General features: G+C 44.0%; 1 protein-coding gene across 1 annotated transcript in view; it reads left to right on the top strand.

Annotated features, from left to right (window-relative positions):
• Positions 1-21,867, top strand: part of LOC127056308 (uncharacterized) — a 279,257-nt gene that overhangs the window by 58,886 nt on the left and 198,504 nt on the right. Inside the window, 1 exon segment of the mRNA XM_050963972.1 lies at positions 15,727-20,175. Within this exon segment, the coding sequence (XP_050819929.1) occupies positions 15,727-20,175 (4,449 nt within the window).

The following is a 21,867-nucleotide window of genomic DNA, read 5'->3' as shown; positions in this document are numbered from 1 at the left end:
AGTCTGGACGTGGGCTCAGGGAAGCTGCATGATGTCTGCTATAGTACAACAAGCCTCTCACCTGTGATCTTTCACTGATGTCAGCACATGGCAGCAGTCCTGCATGTATCAAATGGCTCTTCTGCATGAAGATACTGCTTGGGTCACAGAAATCCTGCACCCCACAGGGGTGTGTCAACTTTTGGGGTTTGTCCAGCAGCCCACTCTGAACTCACCTGCATTGTGTTGGATTGTAACTCATCAGCGTAACCAAGAACAGTGTAATTTAGCTGGCTCCTAATCATCTGCTGTGCATAAAAAGGGTGCTATGACTATAGCTTGTGGGAGAGGGAAATGCATTTTAGTGTAATTGGCATGACAGTATTTTGAGATTTCCCACTGCTTTACATCTGATTCAAATTCTTTGCCCTTCCCACCCTCATTCAATAAACATACCCTTTATAGGATGGCACTTGTTGTAGCTCAAGGCACTGCTTGCAGATTTTAATTATTCTGTGACAGCCCCACTCCATTTGGTAGTTAATTCTGGAGACTTTCCAGTGAAGGCACCAGGTGCAGTTTAGATTGTATCAAAGGATCACTTACTGAAGGACCCTAACTTTGCAACACCACCCCTTCCCCTGGTTGTCAAAGAACCCAGGACCTGAAACATCAAAAGGCCATGCTTTGTGAGTTACTTTTAGCTCAAATGGTCACTAGCTGGCAGTGGTAGTAGACTGTTATCCTCTATGAACCAACCACTAGAGACCTAAGTAATGTAACAGTTTAGTAATTTGATATATGAATGGCTAAATTTTCAGAGGCTGTAGCTTAAGCATGCAGTATAATGCAAATAAGTACACAACTCTATATAAAAATAAAAATTAAACTAAACAGTACAGTCACAAAACTCTTGAAGATCTTAGGGTCAAATTTAGCTCCTCAATGCCTATATACGTCTCCCACTGACTTCAGCAGAAATCTGTCAAGGGTAATGTTATTTTCATGCTCTGATTCTGTGAATCACTGAGCTCTTATTACTCCCATTAAGTTCAGGCAGCTGCTCGGGATCAAATTTAGTGCAATTGGAAGTAATAGTTCACCACTTCATTAGGTGCAGAATGCTTTGAAGATTTCAGAGTGAGCAGTCTTGAATATTTGCTGTACATCTACCATCTCCTGGCTGCTAATGCAGCAGAGACATGTTGGGAGGGGGAAAAGATGTGGCCAGGTATCCATTATGCCCTGGCATTACCTAGTAGCCAGAGTGGCTCTGCTTGTGTAAATCTGAGCAGCCTGAAAGAGTGCTGAACCAGTGCCAGGATGGCCCCAGCATAAAGAGCTGCAAGAAATGTCTTGATACTACTTTTCTGCTCCCCCTCCCTGTGCTTACAAAGCACTCAGAATTCTATTGGTGTGTATTTGGCACACTTAATTAGTTTGGGTTTGTTGGTGGGGGTTGACTTGCTGTGAACTTTGCTAGGGTCCAGCCCCTTGACTCCCAGAGCCATAGAGATCTCTGCCATTAGTGGGACTCTGAATAAACCTATGATACTTTACAGCTATGCTCCTCTTCAACCCGGCTCAGCATGCCTGTGGGAAGCCCCTCCCAAGGAATCCCATTTTATCCTCTTCAGTGGATGAAGCTTTTCTCTGGAATTCATTCCTCACCCAGAACTCCCTGGTGTCTCACCCCTCAGACCATGAATAATCAGGCCTGAAACTGTTGCCCAGTTTGCTCTGAAGGATGACTGTAAAAGAGCCACATTTCATTTCAGTGTGGGGAGGGCTGGTGAATTGAGGCCTCAGTTGTATCTCTGTGGCTCTTGCACAAGTTTGCTTAAATGGCTCTTTCACCGCCAGTTATCTTCCTGTGGGGACTGAGGCAGTGTGATGTGTGCAGAGAGGGCAGCTGTGCTCTGTGGTTCCCAGGAACAACATTTGAACTTGGTGACTGAATTGCTTGTGGAGGGAACTTTCTTTATTGTGTGTAAAAAGGGGCAAGTGCTTGCCCTGAATCTAAGAGGCTAATTTGATCCCCAAAGTCATTACTATGGCAGCTTTTCAGGATCCTGTTTGAAGGAGTTGGTGGTCTCGGGCCATGTAGTCCATTTTCTACTCAACAGGTGGCCAAGTCACCACAAAGCACCATTACTTTTGGCACCCTTTGACAGTCCCAGCTGAGAGACCAAGACTTAAATAGGGCCTGGAGACTGAATTTTCCTCAGACATTCAGGGCCTGGTCAGTCTGGGCCAGAGCTGACAGGTGTTAAAAGTGTGACATGGGGAAACTGCCATGGCCTATGCTGTGCCTGTTCTGTGGATAAACAAGACTTCATTCTTCACAGAGTGCCCTCAATCCAGCAACGTTCACAAGCGCTAACTAAAGGGTGCTGGGGCCAGTGCTTTCACATTGGATTATCTAGATGAATTTAGGCCCCATAATCCATATTTAGGCACCTAAATAAGTAGCCTGATTCTTAAATGTTGAGCATCTACAACTCATTTTGACTTCAATGATACTTATGGGTGCATAGGGGCTACTTGTTTAGGTGCCTAAATATGGTTTTAAAAGTCTAATTTAGGCACCTTTTGAGAAATCTGTCCCAACTCATTATCTTTGGGGAAACAAAGAGGAATTGTAAATGCTTACAATCTTTGTAAAAATCCCTTTTATAAATTACAGATTAGATCAAACTGCAGTTCCATACCACAGTTCTCATCTAGTGCTGTCTATCATATCAGGAACTTCAGATTGCCAGTAAAATGCAGACAGTCTTCAGACACATCTACTTTTCATTCTATTATTTTTTTCTTTCTAAGTGGATATAATAGCACTGTCCTTCTCAAAGAGGGAGGGAGAGAGAAAGCTACTAGATAATCCATAAGCAGATGGTTGAAGGCAGTGGTGCAAGTAGATTTTAACTCTTTTTGGTACAGTACTGACCTGACCCCGACCCTCTCACCAAAACTGTTCCATGACTATAGCCCTGCATGATACAGATTTACACCTGCACATGTGGATATCCGCAGATAGAAACCGGTATCTGCTGAACTGCAGGGCTGTCCTGGAAACTGCAGCAGTGAACGGAGCAGAACATGGGACCACAGCTCCCAGGAGCCAGCACCCCACACTGGCAGTTCCTCCAGTGTGGCTGTACTGCCTCCAGCCCTGCTCTCAATCTTGTCCTCCAGTGGGGCTGTACACAGAATCATAGAAGATCAGGGTTGGAAGTGATCTCAGGAGGTCATCTAGTCCAACCCCCTGCTCAAAGCAGGACCAACCCCAACTAAATCATACCAGACAGGGCTTTGTCCACCTGGGCCTTAAAAACCTCTAAGGAAGGAGATTCCACCACCTGCCTAGTAACCCATTCCAGTGCTTCACCACCCTCCTAGTGAAAAAGTTTTTCCTAATATCCAACCTAAACCTCGCCCACTGCAACTTGAGACCATTACTCCTTGTTCTGTCATCTGGTACCACTGAGAACAGTCTAGATCCATCCTCTTTGAAACCCCCTTTCAGGTAGTTGAAAGCAGCTATCAAATCCCCCCTCATTCTTCTCTACGACCCCAGACAAGAGATGCAGCTGCGTGGAAGGGCTGGGGGCGGGGGTGGGGAAGGTACAGCTGCACCGGAGGAGCTTCCGGTGCAGGGCACTGGCTCATGGGAGCAGCAGCCCTATGTTCTGCTCCTTTTGCCACTGCAGTGCCTGGAGAAGCCCTGGGGTTCTGAAAATGTGTCTTTCCAGTACGGCGTACTGGCATAAATGTTTTAATGGTACAGCGTACCTGACCGAACCGGCTTACTTGCATCACTATTTGAGGGCTGTCATAAACAGATAGCTAAGGGTTAATGTCTCTTTCACCTGAAGCACCTGACCAGAGGACCAATCAGAAAACCGGATTTTTTCAACTTTGGGTGGAGGGAATTTTGTGTCTGAGGGTCTTTGTTTTCTGTCTGCCTGCTTTCTCTGAGCTTTGGAGAAGTAGTTTCTACTTTCTAGTCTTCTGTTTCTAAGTGTAAGGACAAAGAGATCAGATAGTAAGTTATATGGTTTCTTTTCTTTGATATTTGCATGAATATAAGTGCTGGAGTGCTTTGATTTGTATTCTTTTTGAATAAGGCTGTTTATTTAATATTCTTTTAAGCAATTGACCCTGTATTTCGTCACCTAAATACAGAGAGACCATTTGTATGTATTTTTCCTTTCTTTTTTATATAAAGCTTTCTTTTAAGACCTGTTGAAGTTTTCTTTACTGGGAAATTTCAGGGAAATTGAGTCTGTACTCACCAGGGAATTGGTGGGAGGAAGAAATCAGGGGGGAGATCTGTGTGTGTTGAATTTGCTAGCCTGATTTTGCATTCCCTCTGGGTGAAGAGGAAAGTACTTTTTGTTTCCAGGACTGGGAACAGAGAGGGGGAGTCACTCTGTGTAGTTTCACAGAGCTTGTGTCTGTGTATCTCTCCAGGAGCACCTGGAGGGGGGAAGGGAAAAAGGATTATTTCCCTTTGTTGTGAGACTCAAAGGATTTGGGTCTTGGGGTCCCCAGGGAAGGTTTTTCAGGGGGACCAGAGTGCCCCAAAACACTCTAATTTTTTGGGTGGTGGCAGCAAGTACCAGGTCCAAGCTGGTAACTAAGCTTGGAGGTTTTCATGCTAACCCCCATATTTTGGACGCTAAGGTCCAAATCTGGGACTAAGGTTATGATATGGTGTGCAGTGGTGGGATAGACAAAATCCAGAAGCCAGTAGGAATATTATTTTTTTTCTTTTCTCTGCTAAGGGCTTTTTAGCAGAGAGAAACAGTTTGGTTTTAAAAGAGAACCAGAGAGATTTTTTTTTTCTGCTCTCTCTGGCAGTTTGTGGCTTGCATAATAAGCAAGAAGCCATTAAGAGACTGTTAAGGGTCTTTTGTCACACAATAGCCCTCCCATTAGGAGGCAAGTACCAGCACTATATGCATGCAAATAAAGTGGTTTTTCTGGTTTCCTTTCATTGAACATTAGCTAGAGAGAGAAAGGGAAAAAAGGCACTGTTGCTAGGCAGACTCCAGGAGGCAACAGAGCCTGCAGTTCAGAAGATAAACACCGGAGGGCACCCCAACACAAGAAAACAGGAACCATGACTTCTAAGGCAAAAATTGAGGCCGAAGAACAAATCAAAGAAGCTGAACACAGGCGAGAGATGGAAAAACACAAACAGGAACTAGAAATAAAACAAAAAGAGATGGAGCTGAAAGAAAAGGAAGAAAGCATCAAACTGGCAGCCTACCAAAGAGAACAGGCAGCCAAAGAGGCAGCACACAAAAGAAAACTAGAAGAAGAAGAGGTGGCCTACCGAAGGAAGCAAGCAGAAGAAGAGTTGGCCCACAGAAGGAAGCAAGAAGAAGAAGAGGCGGCCCACCGCCGAGACATGGAAAAACAACAAAAAGAAATGGAAAAAACAACAAAAAGAAAATGAAGAGAAGGAAAAACAGAGAAAACATGAACTGGACTTGGCAAAAGCTGGGCTGCATGTGCCAGCCAACCCTAACAACCCGGCGCCAACTATTGCTCCACAGCACAGGAAATTTCCCACCTACAAGGCAGGAGATGACACCGAGGCCTTCTTGGAAAATTTTGAAAGAGCCTGTCTTGGGTACAGCATCCCCGAAGACCAGTACATGGTAGAATTAAGGTCACAGCTCAGTGGACCTTTAGCAGAGGTGGCAGCTGAAATGCCTAAGCAGCAAATGAATGACTATAAACTTTTTTCAAACCAAGGCCAGATACAGAATGGGAATAACCCCAGATCATGCCCGTCGGCGCTTCCGAACCCAAAAGTGGAAACCAGAGGTGTCATTTCCCAAACACGCCTACTACACTGCAAAAAACTATGAGGCCTGGATAACAGGAAACAACGTTCAAACCTTGGAAGAACTGCACCTCCTCATACAAATGGAGCAGTTCTTGGATGGTGTTCCTGAAGACATCACACTGTACATACAAGATGGAAAACCCAAAGATCTCGCTGAGGCGGGGGAGATTGGAGCCAAATGGATGGAACTGGCAGAAATCAAGAAAGCTACTGTCAAGGGGAACGATTACCCCAGGGGGCACACAGACCATAAACCCTACAACCGAGGACAGCCAAAGACCCCACATACCACCCAAGTAAAGCCACAGACACCCTACCCTTCCACCTCACCAGTCTCCAGTAACTCACCTCGGCCCAGTGACCCATCAGATGGAAGATGCTTTAAGTGTAATGAACTGGGACATATCAAGGCCAACTGTCCAAAGAACACCATGCGAGTGCAATTCATTACACCACCATCACACCAAAGATCCCCAGGCCCGGATGCCTCTCAAATACCCTTGGAGCGAAGGGAAAATTTGAGAGTGGGCGGAAAGAAGGTTACTGCGTGGAGAGACACGGGGGCACAAGTGTCAGCTATCCACCAATCCTTCGTTGACCCCAAATTCATCAACCCAAAGGCCAAAGTTACAATTTACCCCTTCATGTCACAAGCTGTAGACTTGCCTACAGCTCAACTGCCTGTCCAGTACAAAGGCTGGTCAGGAATGTGGACTTTTGCAGTCTATGACAATTATCCTATCCCCATGCTACTGGGGGAAGACTTGGCCAACCAGGTGAGGCGGGCCAAGAGAGTGGGAATGGTTACACGTAGCCAAACCAGGCAAGCTTCCAGACCCATTCCTGTTCCTGAGCCGTCCACAGACGCCCCGTCTGGGTTACCAGAGACCCAGACAGAGGTAGTGGACCCGGATTCCATGCCAACCACTGAAACAGCCACAGCACCTCCAGTCCCAGGCCCGGAACTGGAACAGCAACCAGCACCAGCGATTGCAACCCCATCTTCAAACTCAATGCCAGTGGGCGCCAGCGAGCCACAACTGGCAGAAGCAACAGACAGCCATACCCAAAAGGCTCAGCCAGAGCCTGAAATACCCTCAGGTGCACCAGCGGAGAGCGGTTCACCAGCAATGGAAACAACCCTATCACCTACATCGCTTCCAGAGGGACCAAGCCCAAGTCCACAGTCTGAGGAAGAACTGGTGACCCCAGCCTCAAGGGAACAGTTCCAGGCTGAGCAGGAAGCAGATGACAGCCTTCAGAAAGCTTGGGCGGCGGCACGGAGCACCCCACCGCCTTTCAGCTCTTCTAATCGATCCCGGTTTGTTATAGACCAAGGACTTTTATACAAGGAAATTCTTTCTGGTGGACACCGGGAAGAATGGCAGCCGCAAAAACAGTTGGTGGTTCCAACTAAGTACCGGGGGAGGCTCTTAAGCTTAGCCCATGATCATCCCAGTGGCCATGCTGGGGTGAACAGAACCAAGGACCAGTTGGGGAAGTCCTTCCACTGGGAGGGGATGGGCAAGAACGTTGCCAAGTATGTCCGGTCTTGTGAGGTATGCCAAAGAATGGGAAAGCCTCAAGACCAGGTCAAGGCCCCTCTCCAGCCACTCCCCATAATTGAGGTCCCATTTCAGCGAGTAGCTGTGGATATTCTGGGCCCTTTCCCAAAAAAGACGCCCAGAGGAAAGCAGTACATACTGACTTTAGTGGGCTTTGCTACCCGATGGCCAGAAGCAGTAGCTCTAGGCAACACCAGGGCTAACACTGTGTGCCTGGCCCTAACAGACATCTTTGCCAGGGTAGGTTGGCCCTCTGACATCCTTACAGATTCAGGGTCTAATTTCCTGGCAGGGACCATGGAAAAACTGTGGGAAACTCATGGGGTGAATCACTTGGTTGCCACCCCGTACCACCATCAAACCAATGGCCTGGTGGAAAGGTTCAATGGAACTTTGGGGGCCATTCAATGTCCTTCCTTTCGGCCTTCGAAATGCACCTGCCACCTTCCAGAGGCTGGTAAATGGTCTACTAGCTGGACTGGGAGAATTTGCAGTTGCCTACCTCGATGATGTGGCCATTTTTTCAGACTCCTGGCCCGAACACCTACTACACCTGAAAAAGGTCTTTGAGCGCATCAGGCAGGCAGGACTAACTGTTAAGGCCAAAAAGTGTCAAATAGGCCAAAACAGAGTGACTTACCTGGGGCACCAGGTGGGTCGAGGAACCATAAACCCCCTACAGGCCAAGGTGGATGCTATCCAAAAGTGGCCTGTCCCACGGTCCAAGAAGCAGGTCCAATCCTTCTTAGGCTTGGCCGGATACTACAGGCGATTTTGTACCACACTACAGCCAAATCGCTGCCCCACTGACCGACCTGACCAAAAAGACCCAGCCAAATGCAGTTAAGTGGACTGATGAGTGTCAAAAGGCCTTTACCCAACTTAAGGCAACGCTCATGTCTGACCCTGTGCTCAGGGCCCCGGATTTTGACAAACCATTCCTAGTAACCACGGATGCATCTGAGCGTGGTATAGGAGCAGTGCTCATGCAGGAAGCAACAGATCACAACTTCCATCCTGTCGTGTTTCTCAGCAAGAAACTGTCTGAGAGGGAAAGTCACTGGTCAGTCAGTGAAAAGGAATGCTATGCCATTGTGTACGTCCTGGAAAAGCTACGCCCATATGTTTGGGGACGGCGGTTCCAACTACAAACTGACCATGCTGCACTAAAGTGGCTTCATACTGCCAAGGGGAACAACAAGAAACTTCTTCGTTGAAGTTTAGCTCTCCAAGATTTTGATTTTGAAATTCAACACATCACAGGAGCTTCTAAAAAAGTTGCTGATGCTCTCTCCCGTGACAGTTTCCCAAAATTCAGTAGTTAAAAAGTGTTCTTAAAATGTAGAAGTCTGTTAGTTATATACTTAGTAGTATATGTAAAGGTGCATGTGTTGTACTAATCTGTTTATTTTAAAGTTCTAGGAGGAAATCGCCGCCAGTGAGCTTCCCCACTGTCTGCAATTTGGGGGGCGTGTCATAAACAGATAGCTAAGGGTTAATGTCTCTTTCACCTGAAGCACCTGACCAGAGGACCAATCAGAAAACCGGATTTTTTTCAACTTTGGGTGGAGGGAATTTTGTGTCTGAGGGTCTTTGTTTTCTGTCTGCCTGCTTTCTCTGAGCTTTGGAGAAGTAGTTTCTACTTTCTAGTCTTCTGTTTCTAAGTGTAAGGACAAAGAGATCAGATAGTAAGTTATATGGTTTCTTTTCTTTGGTATTTGCATGAATATAAGTGCTGGAGTGCTTTGATTTGTATTCTTTTTGAATAAGGCTGTTTATTCAATATTCTTTTAAGCAATTGACCCTGTATTTCGTCACCTAAATACAGAGAGACCATTTGTATGTATTTTTCCTTTCTTTTTTATATAAAGCTTTCTTTTAAGACCTGTTGAAGTTTTCTTTATTGGGAAATTTCAGGGAAATTGAGTCTGTACTCACCAGGGAATTGGTGGGAGGAAGAAATCAGGGGGGAGATCTGTGTGTGTTGAATTTGCTAGCCTGATTTTGCATTCCCTCTGGGTGAAGAGGAAAGTACTTTTTGTTTCCAGGACTGGGAACAGAGAGGGGGAGTCACTCTGTGTAGTTTCACAGAGCTTGTGTCTGTGTATCTCTCCAGGAGCACCTGGAGGGGGGAAGGGAAAAAGGATTATTTCCCTTTGTTGTGAGACTCAAGGGATTTGGGTCTTGGGGTCCCCAGGGAAGGTTTTTCAGGGGGACCAGAGTGCCCCAAAACACTCTAATTTTTTGGGTGGTGGCAGCAAGTACCAGGTCCAAGCTGGTAACTAAGCTTGGAGGTTTTCATGCTAACCCCCATATTTTGGACGCTAAGGTCCAAATCTGGGACTAAGGTTATGATAAGGGCTTTCTCTGTGTTGTTCAGGTTTTGATGCTGAGTTTTCTCTCACACTGATAACAGTGGAGGTGAGAATGCATAGCGCCACACAGGACTGGGCCATTGGTAAACAATACCCATCTGCCTATCTTTATTTGCTTAATCCAATGACAAGCATAGAGGCTCATTGAGCAAAGAGGATATCTTAGGGTTACCAATTTTGGTTGGATGTATTCCTGGAGATTTCATCACATGACATAATCTTTAATTAAAGATTAATCTTTAATTCCTGGAGGCTCCAGGCCAATCCTGGAGGGTTGGCAACTTTAGGATAGCTGGCTGTGGTGCTGCTAAGTATTGCATTTCAATCTCATCTCATGACAAACTATAAAAACAGACTTATTATTAGAGAGTGGTGTCTGCACATGAAGCAATGTCGGGTTTATTACCTAGTTCAGTGCAGGTGGTAAGTATGCAGCAATGCCACATACTGTCTTCCATACAAGCAAGGAATAATGAGGATCTGTGCGCTGTATTGGGCTAATTCAGGAGCTGTGGTTACCATCATATCCATTGGGAACAATGGACATCAGAAGGGGCAGTTGCCTTGTTATAGTGAGAATGCTTTCACATTATTCTGACCTGACATGAAGAACTGACCTATACCTGTCACTGCAGTAGTAAGACAACATGTAGGTGGGAGTGCAGTCTAGTGCTTAGGGTAGGGGTCTGTGGTCTGTGAACTGGGACTCAGAATAAAATGGATACAGTAATATTTACCTTCTGGGGTGGAGGTGAGTCTGAATTGCAAAAACAAATCTTCATTTCAAAAACTAGTTAGGCTAAGTGACAAGTGTCACTGGATCCCATTGATTTCAAAACAGAGGAAAGCTAGGAAATGAATAGTTAAGGACTTACAGTGGTCACATCATGAACACAATACAGAAATGGTGCAAGTGGAGAATGTGATCCATAGAAATTCGGCCCGTTCCACTGCAATCAATGGCAAAAATACCTCCTTGGCATTGATGAGAGCAGGACTGGGCTCATGAGTCCAATGAGAGCAGATATAACATACTGGCACTGTCCTATCCCATTCAAAGTGGTGGTCTGCGTAGTTGTACCAATTGTAGTCCCTTCTCTTCCTGCAGTTGTTCCAAACCTTAGGTATTACAAGCCTTCACTGCAAGGCGCAAGGTTGGTCATGCTTATTACCCATAGTGCATTTTACATGGTTGCATCCGCAACACCATCCCCAACAAAAACATTAACTCTGTTAATTTCAGTATGTTTTCTTCACACATGTAAGGCCCATCAGTTTTATCTGTATGAGAGGTTGGAAGGAGTAATGACAAGGCATCGTGAAGCTAGAGGAAGACACAGTGATATTAGACAAAAGTGAAAACTTTCAATCAGTCCATTTTTTGCCATGACCTGTCACTCAAAATCCATTTGGTAAAAGTTCCTCAAACACTGCAGAAACATTCTCCCGTCCCTGGATGCTCCCTTAAGGTGTCTTTAAACCAAAATAACTTTCTTTGAACTAGTATGCTCTAGTTCAAAAGAAGATTTTAGCGAGAATGAATATAACTTGTTTCCAAAGAGGAACAATTAAGCAGCATGATTCTTGCATCTTAAAATGCAATCAGCAATTGTATCCTGTGTTTTCCTTGCAGAATATCACTAAAAGGTAACATTTTATTCCTAGTAACCAGTGAATGTTTTGGATGGAGCTATGTGAATAACTGATTTTTTGGTTCAGTGGCTGAAATGAAAACTAGGAAAACAACAACAGAGAGTTTAGAGTTAACAGGAAATTATTTTTAGTATTTTTTGTGAACTAAAAGTTTATAAAAAATAATTTTGGGTCAAACATAACATTCTGTTCAACCTGAAATGAAATATATAGTTTAGTGTTTGAGATTATTTTTACTTCAATTTTATTAATTTTTTTAGAAGTTAACTTTGTAACAAAAAGTAGTTTCGAATCAAAAAGTCAGCATGTTGCATTTAGAAAAGTTTGAAACATTTTGACTTTTTTAGAATTTTTTTTTTTGACTGAAACAACTTGGCAAATTTGATATGGTTTGGTGAGACACTTCAGTTGACTTGAATCTACATTTTTCAGTGAAAAAAAAGTTTACCCTGAAAATATTTTCCCAGCTCTAGCACTGGACATGCAAAAGCTTTGCATTGCTTTTAGTCTTTGCACTCTTGATAATATGTCTCGTCAAACTGAGAGGGTGAGCCTCCTTGAAAACCTTTTCCTATTGGCTGGATATATGTGGCACTTTAGCACATCCCACAACTACGTGCAGGTCAATGAGCTGACTATCTCTCTATGAGGCATCTTCTTTCCTATGAAGCTATCTTATTTCCACTATATTCACCTTTTCAGCCTATGAATGTATGCCCCTGCCCTTCAGAGTGTCACTAATTTACTGTCGCGCACTCCTTAGTGCATGCTATTTTACTGCTATTTCTTTTTTTTTTTAATGCTAGGTAGCTATTTCACTACAGTTTATCCCCCACCTTCAAAGCTTGCTAGTTTTTTCTTTTCCTCTGGCTGCAGCTCACGAGTTTATCGTCGCTTGTCTGGTTGATGCATCTTCACCAATAGGAGGAATGTCTGTTGAGTTTCTGATACTGATGGAAATGCGAAAATAATGCACTTCACACCTGGTCAGGATTGTAAACCTTTTGCAAGCCAAGGGCCTAGCTGTGCTGCTGCTATAGGTTATTTTCAGGAAAGAGCAGTGTCAAACAGTGTCACAATGTGGTCCTAACCATGAGTCTTGCATATTTCTTCCATACCCTTGCCTTTACATTGCTGCTCTATTTTCACATTACTCATAAATGTCCGCAGAATTTCAGTAAGGAGCCCTCTGGACCCGATTTGAGAGCATCATTTGAATTCTGAAACAGCTGGTCCTATTGAATTCACTGGCATCCTAATTCACTGTTGATCAGATCATTGTTTGAGGAGTAGTGCTACCTGGCTTGTGTGTTCAGTTCTCAAACCTGTTGCTTGGGATTGTCACCGCAGGGGGGAGGAACATGTACTCATCACAGGACCTAAGGGCCATTAGAAACCTCACCACATTCTGTTTCAAGTGCAAGGCACACTTCTCCAGTATAAACACATAGCATATACATAGTAAAATAAATACATTTCCAAAGCAAACCCCTCCACTCTACATACAGTTCTCTCCCTGAGAAGAGGAGGAGAGAGAGAACAAACCATGTGTGATACATGTTAATCATGTAGATTAATGCACCACTGGAATGCATTCAGATTCTACAGTGATGGGGTGGTATAAGAACCTGTGTAGAATAGAATACTTGCTGTTGAGGTATTTACATAAATATTTGTTTATCTGCATATAATTGCTGTGTGGATGTTTGTGTTGGTGCATACATAACAGAGCTGGTGAATGAAGCCCCCCACATTATACTTGCCCCAATCTGTCTTCCTTTCCTCATCACCACAGGAAATGCTGCTGCCCCACGAAAGTCCAGAGTAGAAGGTAGCAGTTCTGGGCCTGCTCTTATGTGCTGTGGAAGTGGCTGCTGCACCACAAAGTGGCTGCCAACTAAAATCTGAACTTCAGAAGTCCCAATCAGCAGCCCTGTGGGACACAGCACAGGCCATGCAATTTTGGGACTCTCCCATGAACTATGAATGAAAACAATAATCAGTGCCCTTTGTATCTGGAGCTCTCTTCCTCATTCGGTATGTGGATTGAAGTAAACAGAAGGGCCCTTGTTGACCTTGGAGCATATTGAATAAGGCCCATAAACACCAAAACCAGAATTGGGATATGCTGGCACATCTGTATTTGTTGTATAGATGGACTCTAATAGATCTGTGTCCTAATTTTGGTGTAATTTAATTCATAATTATTCTCAGGACTATCAGGTGTCCTCATTACTCAGACCCCACTTGCTTGAATAGTTCGTAGCTTATCTCAGTGCCATCTGTAAATTTGTTTAGTGCATCATTCGAGATTCAGCTTTGCTAATGCTGAGCAGCTGCTCCTGTATTCATTGCTGTGTGAGCCAACTACTCCCGACAGCCGGCCGCACCATTGATCAGCATGTGACATGTGAGCCTGTACAGTTGTAATGCTGGTCATTTCTGTCCTGTTAATGGCAGGGCTTGACATTATTGAAAAACCTAAATTGTATGTTTCATTGATTATATGCAGGGAAGGATGCACTGTTCTGTAGATTACATGACTTGTGCGATTTGGTTGGAGCTGGCTTCATTGTGCGAAAGGGTGCTTGAACTCAGTTTGAAGCAGTGACCCTCCTCCCATTATGGTCTTTGTTTTTATCTTTGCTGCCCAGGGAAGGCAACATGTTTTATGCTTAGGTTCCTCAGTGATGTACTTTTGAGTGCTCAAAATCAGATCTATAATCCATCGCAGCACAGTAGTGAATAGAGAAAAATGGTGAATGAGTGCTTAAGAAATATTGTTAAAAAATGATACAAACCTCCTCTCATCTCCTCTAACCATATTTTCATCAGGTTCCAGTCTGTTCAGACAAGGATCTTCTTCCTCTGCTGAATAACCCCATTTTACTAGCTTCCTCAATTAACCTCCAGCTCTGTCCCTAACCCCCTTAATCTCTGTACTGTGGTAGCAGGGCTCAGAAACCCTGGTATCTGTCCTTTTGCTCTGTTTTTTTAATTTGGTTCTTCTCTAGGGCTTCCATTGAGTTGTGTCCCTGAGAGAATGGAGAAGCTGTGGGCAGTGCTCAAAGCTGTATTGACCTAGGGTCCTGAGTTCTAATTGCACCTCTGCTAGTCACCTTCTGTTTAGTCTTAGAAAGGTCCCCACCTCTTCTTGCCTCTGTTTTCCCAGGAAAGGTCTGAGGTATAAGAACCTAGAGAGCTTTCTAACTCACAGCTGTGCTGTATGAGAGTTAACAGGATACAGATTATATAGAGCTTAATTTGTTGATGTACATACATAGATATCTGAGTCTGAAACCAGTTGAGTACCTTGATCAGTGTCAACTATGTAGAATCTTTGGATACAGCTATATCCAGTGATGGCAGTGGGTGTTAGCTAACATTTTCCCCTCATCCCGCTTCATCAGGATTGGCTCTCTTTCTTTAAGCTTGGGGAAGTTTCAGCTTGCATTCTGATGGTAAAAAATGGAAAAAGACGAGACCTCTGAGATTTGGCCCTTTAAGCAGGCTCATTTAAGACAAAGACTTATCCCTGAGGTTGACAGTGTTATTTTGATCTCTCTTTCTGTAAGCAGCTTAGCTTGACTTGATCCAATACTTGATGTGCTGATGATTCTTGGTCTCTCCCTGAACTGAGTTCAAACATCACTTTCAAACTTGGTTCACACCCTGTCCAAACAACTAATTACACTGTGTTCTAAAGAGTATTAATAGTGGTCTGAAAAAAGTAGGGGGTCTCTGATAATCTTGGAGCATCAGCTTTGGTAAGACAGTGCTTAAAGTGCACTCTTGAGTGATTGACATGATTTAAAAAAAAAAGCCAGGTCTGCAATCCTACCCTCAGCCCCACCCACGTGAAGCACTGCTTACATAATTGAATAGTATATGCCCCTGGTTTGTGCAGTAAATCTCTGCTGAGATTCAGAGGTGGATTCACTAATAGTTTTTACATGGAAGGAATGATGTTAATTTGATTTATGTAAAATGTGAAAAATGTCCTTGGATTGGAAGAGTGCAAACAATTATAAGTCTTTGGAGCTTCTGCCACATTTTGGATGCTATATTATTAAAATAGTTTATAGTAAAGACATAAGGGCATCAAGTCCAACCCTGTGCAAACATCTGCTATAATCCCTGAGGAAAGGGGTATATCCTGTATTGCATGTATCTTTATTGTGTTTAAATCCCAACACATTATTTCTGTCTAGAAATATCATAGAGAGAAACATCTTTCTCTCTGATACTCAGCTGCTGAATTCATTCTTGACTAATTTTGGTCTTTTTATTGCAGACCCCAGAGCCAACTGAAAACTACATCACTGAAGGAGAGTTTGAAGATGATCAGAGTTCTTCTGCCCCAAGCACAGCAGAGTTGGAGATACGTGGGTCAAGCCAGGAAACAGATGAAGATTATTTTGAGACCCAATCGCATCAGAGTGAATCCTTGTCAGACATAAAGACTGAGCCTTATGAAACTGTGTCAGACACAGAGTCTGTTGCCAGTGACATAAGTGGAGAAACTTGCTTAAGTTCAAACTGCCTTTCCTCTGAAAAAAAAGAACCATGCCATACTTTTCCTGATACCAATGCAGAAGTACCCCCTCATCAACTTCATTGCATGAGCCAACTGGAATTGAGTCAAAAGGCGCAATTGGAGTTGTCTTCTGATTTAAAAGTAGCACCAAGCAGAAGTGAATTTTGGATACAGACTACAAAATTAAGAAGAGAAGAGGCAGGAGAGGAAGAACTAATATTAAGTAGTGATCCCTCCAATACTGGGTCTGGCACTAGTGGAGGGGACACTATATCTAAGACAGAGACTAAATTGGTAGTGGATGGATTGCAAAGTGAAGCAAAGTCTGAAAACAATAAAGTGCAATCCTGTGTCAGCTCAGAACCAGCTGAAGATGCCATTGCAAGGAGTAAAAAAAGTCCAGCAGGATTAAGCATTGCTTGTCTGAAAGCAAACTCTGAAAGCTGTTTGACTTTTCTCGAGACTCAGCAATTTCCTTTGCAGCCAAATGTAGGATCAAGCCATAGTTTGCATAATATTAATTTTGAAACAAATAGAACTGACAGTAAAAGAAACTCTGAGGCATTTGAATTTCATTATGAGCTAGATTCTAGATCCAACATAAAATGCAGTCGGAGGAACTCAGATAACAATGAGGAAACTACAGCTACAAAGACAAGACACAGAACTCCAGGGGCCACCTGTAAAATGGATTCACTCTTATACCAGCCCTGCGTAAAATCCAAATTTCAGCTTCCACACATGAGGGCAGAGATCAAAGAGAGTAAAACATGGCACAGTGCACCTGAAAACATAAATGCCGGGGGCCAGAGAGACTACTTAGGTAACTGCATTCAGCTTAGAGATAAACTAAGATTGTCCTGTTCCAAGATACATCTTGAAGGGTTGGGTTTTGAGTACACCTGGAAAAACATAGAAAGGGTTGGTGGGGGCTCTGAAAAAGCAATAAAAGTGGAGGGGAAATTTGGCATAAAAGGATCACTTCTTAATACCTGCCTAGAATCAAATAACAGCCAGCTATCTCATCCAGCAGGCTCCCAGCAAGATGCTGAAGCTAATTTGCACACTGAATCAGAGACATGTGGCCTTAACATAGAAGCAGACATGTGTGCTGATGGCTTATCTTCAGCACAGCTCCAACTGAGAGATACCTCTGAGTGGGATTCAATAGAAAGGGAGACTCCCTCTGCCTTGGTTTCAGAGCCAATGAGCATAAATGCCGAAGGAGAGGTAAGAAAAGCTAAATGCAAATCTGAGAGGGGTTTCAAAGCACACGGGTTCTCTCACAGCATTAACTCTGAATCTGGCATCAGTGAGGACCAAGCAACTTGTCTTGTAGGTGTTCCTGCCATTGCAGAAAACAAAGGTGATAACTATTTAGCAAACTATGGCCCAGCTGGTAAAACACAGCTGAACAGCTTGGAGGAGAGCAGCCCTGAATCACCAAGTACTGAGGCTTGTGTGGGAGAAAGAGGTTCAGAGGATTCTTCTGAACTGAATTTGGATTGGAAATCCCTGGAGACTGCACTGAACTCTGGTGGCCAGGACATTGCAGGAGAGCAGGACGTTTCGATGCTGCAAAACCTGAATTGCAAAAACAATGCCTTACAGGGTCACTCTGTGCTTGTAACAATGAATGGACATTTCGCTGATGCAGGAAAAAAGGATGAGAGTGATGGTGTTGATGCCTGTTCTGTTGAAATAGCTACCAAACCACATTACATGCACCAGGGGAAAAAGTTGATGAAGCTCTCAGAGTTAAAACCTGCTCTGATTATAATATCTGTGGAGGAGAAGGGCTTGCAGTCCAAGATGCTGAGTGATGACTGTCCTGCTGAAATAATAACTGGAACATTAGGAGAACTAGCCAATGAGGATTTGGGGTCTCATCCCATTGCTAGCAAAGGACCCGATGAATCACAGGGAGATCTGAATGCATATTCCAGCTGTGAAGAGCAAACTCTGCCTGTACAGCCCATCTCTGGCAATGAAGAGGTGACGGCTGCTGGAATTACAGGGCAAGAAGAATCAGAAATTGTGCAGCAGCAAGTGGAGAGAACAGAGCCAGATTTGTCTTTAAAACTCAGCTGCAGTGACTTCCCAGTAACCACTATAAAAAATGAATCCAGTGGAGTTAATTTACACTTGGAAGATGCTATCGTTCCCTCGAAAGAAAAGGCAGATGCATGCACTGGAGCACATTTGAAATCACCTGGCATAATTAGTGAGGGAATCTCTCAGGTGGAGCCCTGCAGAACTAATGCTGGAGTGCAGTCAGAAACAGAGCTGCTAAAAAAATCACTCTTTGAAACAAGAGACAGCAAAGTGACCGAGGAAAATGAGTTCAATACAAATCAAAGCCTAGAGCAAGATACATGTGGAACTATCGCAACAGCACTGGAAAAGAACAGGATTAGTGGCCTGTGTCAGGGAGATGATGCTGATGGTCATACCTTTGGGAGCATCGTCTCTTGCGTACACAGTCTAAAAAAGAAAAAAACTGAAAGCTATAATATTTCAAAGGACCAAATAGGCATTGGTGAAGATTCTCCCAGCAGAGAACTAAAGCTGAGCTCTACTGTGGAGGAGCTGGTGAGCCTTAGCAAAGACAATGAACAGAATCCAAATGTGACCGATGCCTTTAACTGTATAGTGAAAACGGAGAGCCAAGAGGCCTCTGCCCTGGGTCTAGATAATATAAGCACTAGCAGTGCTAACAGTGAGGAGATGGATGAGAATTCGTTCCATTTCTTGGGGAGTAACAGCAGTCTCTATAAAGCTGTGCAGAAGCAGACCAAGACTGGGAAACCTTCCAAGTTTTTAGTCTTCTCAAAAATGGCATCCTTCAAGAAAACCAAGACAGCGGCTGCTGAAAACCAAGGTAGCAGCAACTTCTTTGGCAGCAAGACAAAGACAGAAGAACTTGATGCTGGGAAAGAGGATGAAGACACAGAAAGCTTGCAGTCTTTTAAAAGCAGTTCACCCAGTTTTGCTTTCCAAAGAAAGGAAAGCTACACCTCTGAATATTCTGATGATGACGACTTATTTTATGAAAGACCTGCTGGATTGTTCAGCAGAATCAGCCTGAGGAAGGCTTCTGGCTCTGGTCGGATACTGATGGACAACATAGACACAAATTCTACTTCCCCCTCGTTGAATGTCAAACACTCTGAAGCACGAGTCTTAGAATCAGTTGAAAATAATGACAGTGAACTGCCACAGTATTTTGGGGTGAGGAAATCCCTGAGTGAGAATGAGTATAAAGGAAACAAAAACCCAGAGGGTAAAAAATTCAGGACAAGACTGGCCTTAGCGCATAAATCCTTCTCAAGTTTCTTTGAATCCAAATCCCTTGAGAAGGAAAATCCTGAACAGAGCCCCAAAGGATCACTGAAACATGAAAAGGAGAAAGCCAAGCTTCGCCAAAGCTCCTGGAAAGCATTTCTGAAAAGCAGGGAGGCTGATGGACTGAAAAAGCCCACCTTAGCAAGTTTATCATCATCACAGGAGAGTCTTAAAACAACCAGGGGCCACCAGCAAGGCCCTGGTAATGTTACAAGAAGAACATCCACAGAGAAGCAGGAGAGCTCTAACGGACAAGCATTTTTGAGCTCATATGAGTCTAATGCCACCCTCATGGATGCCAACCATTCTGACACCTCTGTGGAATCCATTGAGGTTTCTACACCTATAGATATGCGAAGAAAAAGAGTACTATCCTATGACCTGACTATCAAATGTCCAGAATACCCAGACTATGCTGCTCAGCAGGAAACAATGGTCAACAGTTTAGATACTTCTGAGGAATACTGGCTGAGATCTCCCTTTAGCCCCAGTGACCTGCAATCACCGTTTACTCAGCTAAGCCCCTCTTGCCCCCAGCTATCGATATATGAAGGTAAAGACATGCCCTGTCGGCCCATGAGCCCTAAACCACAAAGTCCAAGACCCAGCTCTCAACGCAAGAGTTTCCGTTATCCCGGGAGAATAAGTGCCACTTCCATGATTTCTCTTGGGAACAGCTCTGCTATCTACAGCAATTTAGAGGCACCCGAGAGGCCAAAGACACTCAAGCCCAGGGGTACTCTCTTGCTTTCTGTGCACTCATTGGACAATGAATACCTGAGAGAAGACAGTGGGATAAGCAGCCAGTCACAGATCAGCTTAAACACTGCTTCTTCAGTTAGTGATATACTCAGAGATGAGGTGAGTTGCTCTGTAAGAATTATCAGACTTCGTTTTGGTTTGCTTTGCAGTGCTCTCCTGCTGGGGTTAAGGAATCCCAAATGCCAAGAGTGGTATTCTGTTAATAGAAAATTAGTTAGATTTTAGGATAAACATATCTTTGTGTAAATACAATAGGTCAACGCTAGTGATTGTTCCTAGTGAATAGTGGGAGATGCCTCTTTGCATCTAAACTCATTTACATTCCCTTAATGTGAAGCTTTACTGCAAATGGTGACTCTGTGAAATTGGCATCATGATTCTCTCTATTTATTGCCTCTCAATGACTTTAGATTAGAGCAGGGGTCCGCAACCTTTCAGAAGTGCTGTGCCGAGTCTTCATTTATTCACTCTGATTTAAGGTTTTGCATGCCGGTAATACATTTTAATGTTTTTAGAAGGTCTCTTTCTATAAGTCTATAATACATAACTAAACTATTGGTGTATGTAAGTAAATAAGGTTTTTAAAATGTTTAAGAAGCTTCATTTAAAATCAAATTAAAATGCAGAGCCCCACGGACTGGTGGCCAGGGCCCGGGCAGTGTGAGTGCCACTGAAAATCAGCTCGTGTGCCACCTTCGGCACCATGCCATAGGTTGTCTACCCCTGGATTGGAATTTACTCCTCTTACAAGTAAAATGATCAGGGTTTTCCTAACTGCCAGTGCTGAAAACTTACCCTGGAGTTTGAAAGTCCCGCTGGATGCTTTCTGGCTCATGCATCATACAAATTGCACAGACCAAATCCCGCCCTCTGGTGCACCCATGCTAAGCCATTGTCTGCAGTCAGGTCTCCAAGGCAAAACTGGTCCTTGTAATTGGCACCTAGTAAACAATTCTATTGATTCATGAGGCAAAACAGAAATCGACTCACTGTTAGCTGTGCTGCTTTTGCAGGCTAGCAGAAACAAAAAGAGGTGAAATCTTGTTTTAGACAGTAAGCTGCTGTCACTCAGAATACCGCAAGGATCTTACTGTCACTGTGGCTTCTCTTTAAATACCTCATATGGACACTCCTCCGCTGCCCCTGCAGCGAACAGAAAATAAATATGGGCTGTATCTCCAGCTGACGTGTGTGGATAATTCTAATACTGGTAATGAGAGAGGTTCATAATGGCTGGAGAGTGGGCCTCAAAGTGAAGAATGTGTTTCCAATAGGGACAGAAGAAGGGGTTTCTACTGAAACAGTTTGGAGCCAATGCAAGTGCAATTCTTGTGTTTCCATTGGTTCCTAATTACCTGTTTGGTTTCCCTCGTTGGCAAAGCAAAGAGCATACAGGAGAATGCTGTGACTAGACCCTCCCGTGCAATGCTTCGGAGCAGGGTATTCAGAAGCTGGGGTAGCTGAGCTTCATCTTACAGTTATGCTGAGGCTGAAAGGAATTGCTACAACTCGGTGGTGTTTAAGAAAAAAGCAACATGATTTTGTTGAACCGTATTTTCAGCCCCAGCATCACTACAGGGTTTAGATGTGGGATTTTCTGTCTTGTCCACCTGCACTGACCAATGTCCGCGCACACAGTTCTGAGTCTAAAACTTGTTGATCCGCTCTGTAACCAAGGATTTGTTGTGTCAGTCCCATATCAGCAAGCAGCTCCTTGCAGAGGACTCTTGCTGGCCCTTGTGTGGGTGCACACTGATGTAAAGCATTGATCTTTCTCTGCTGTTGTCCCAG

This window comes from Gopherus flavomarginatus, chromosome 8 (assembly GCF_025201925.1).
Source record: "Gopherus flavomarginatus isolate rGopFla2 chromosome 8, rGopFla2.mat.asm, whole genome shotgun sequence".
Classification (NCBI taxonomy): domain Eukaryota; kingdom Metazoa; phylum Chordata; order Testudines; family Testudinidae; genus Gopherus; species Gopherus flavomarginatus.
This window is presented reverse-complemented; position numbering and strand designations above follow the sequence as displayed.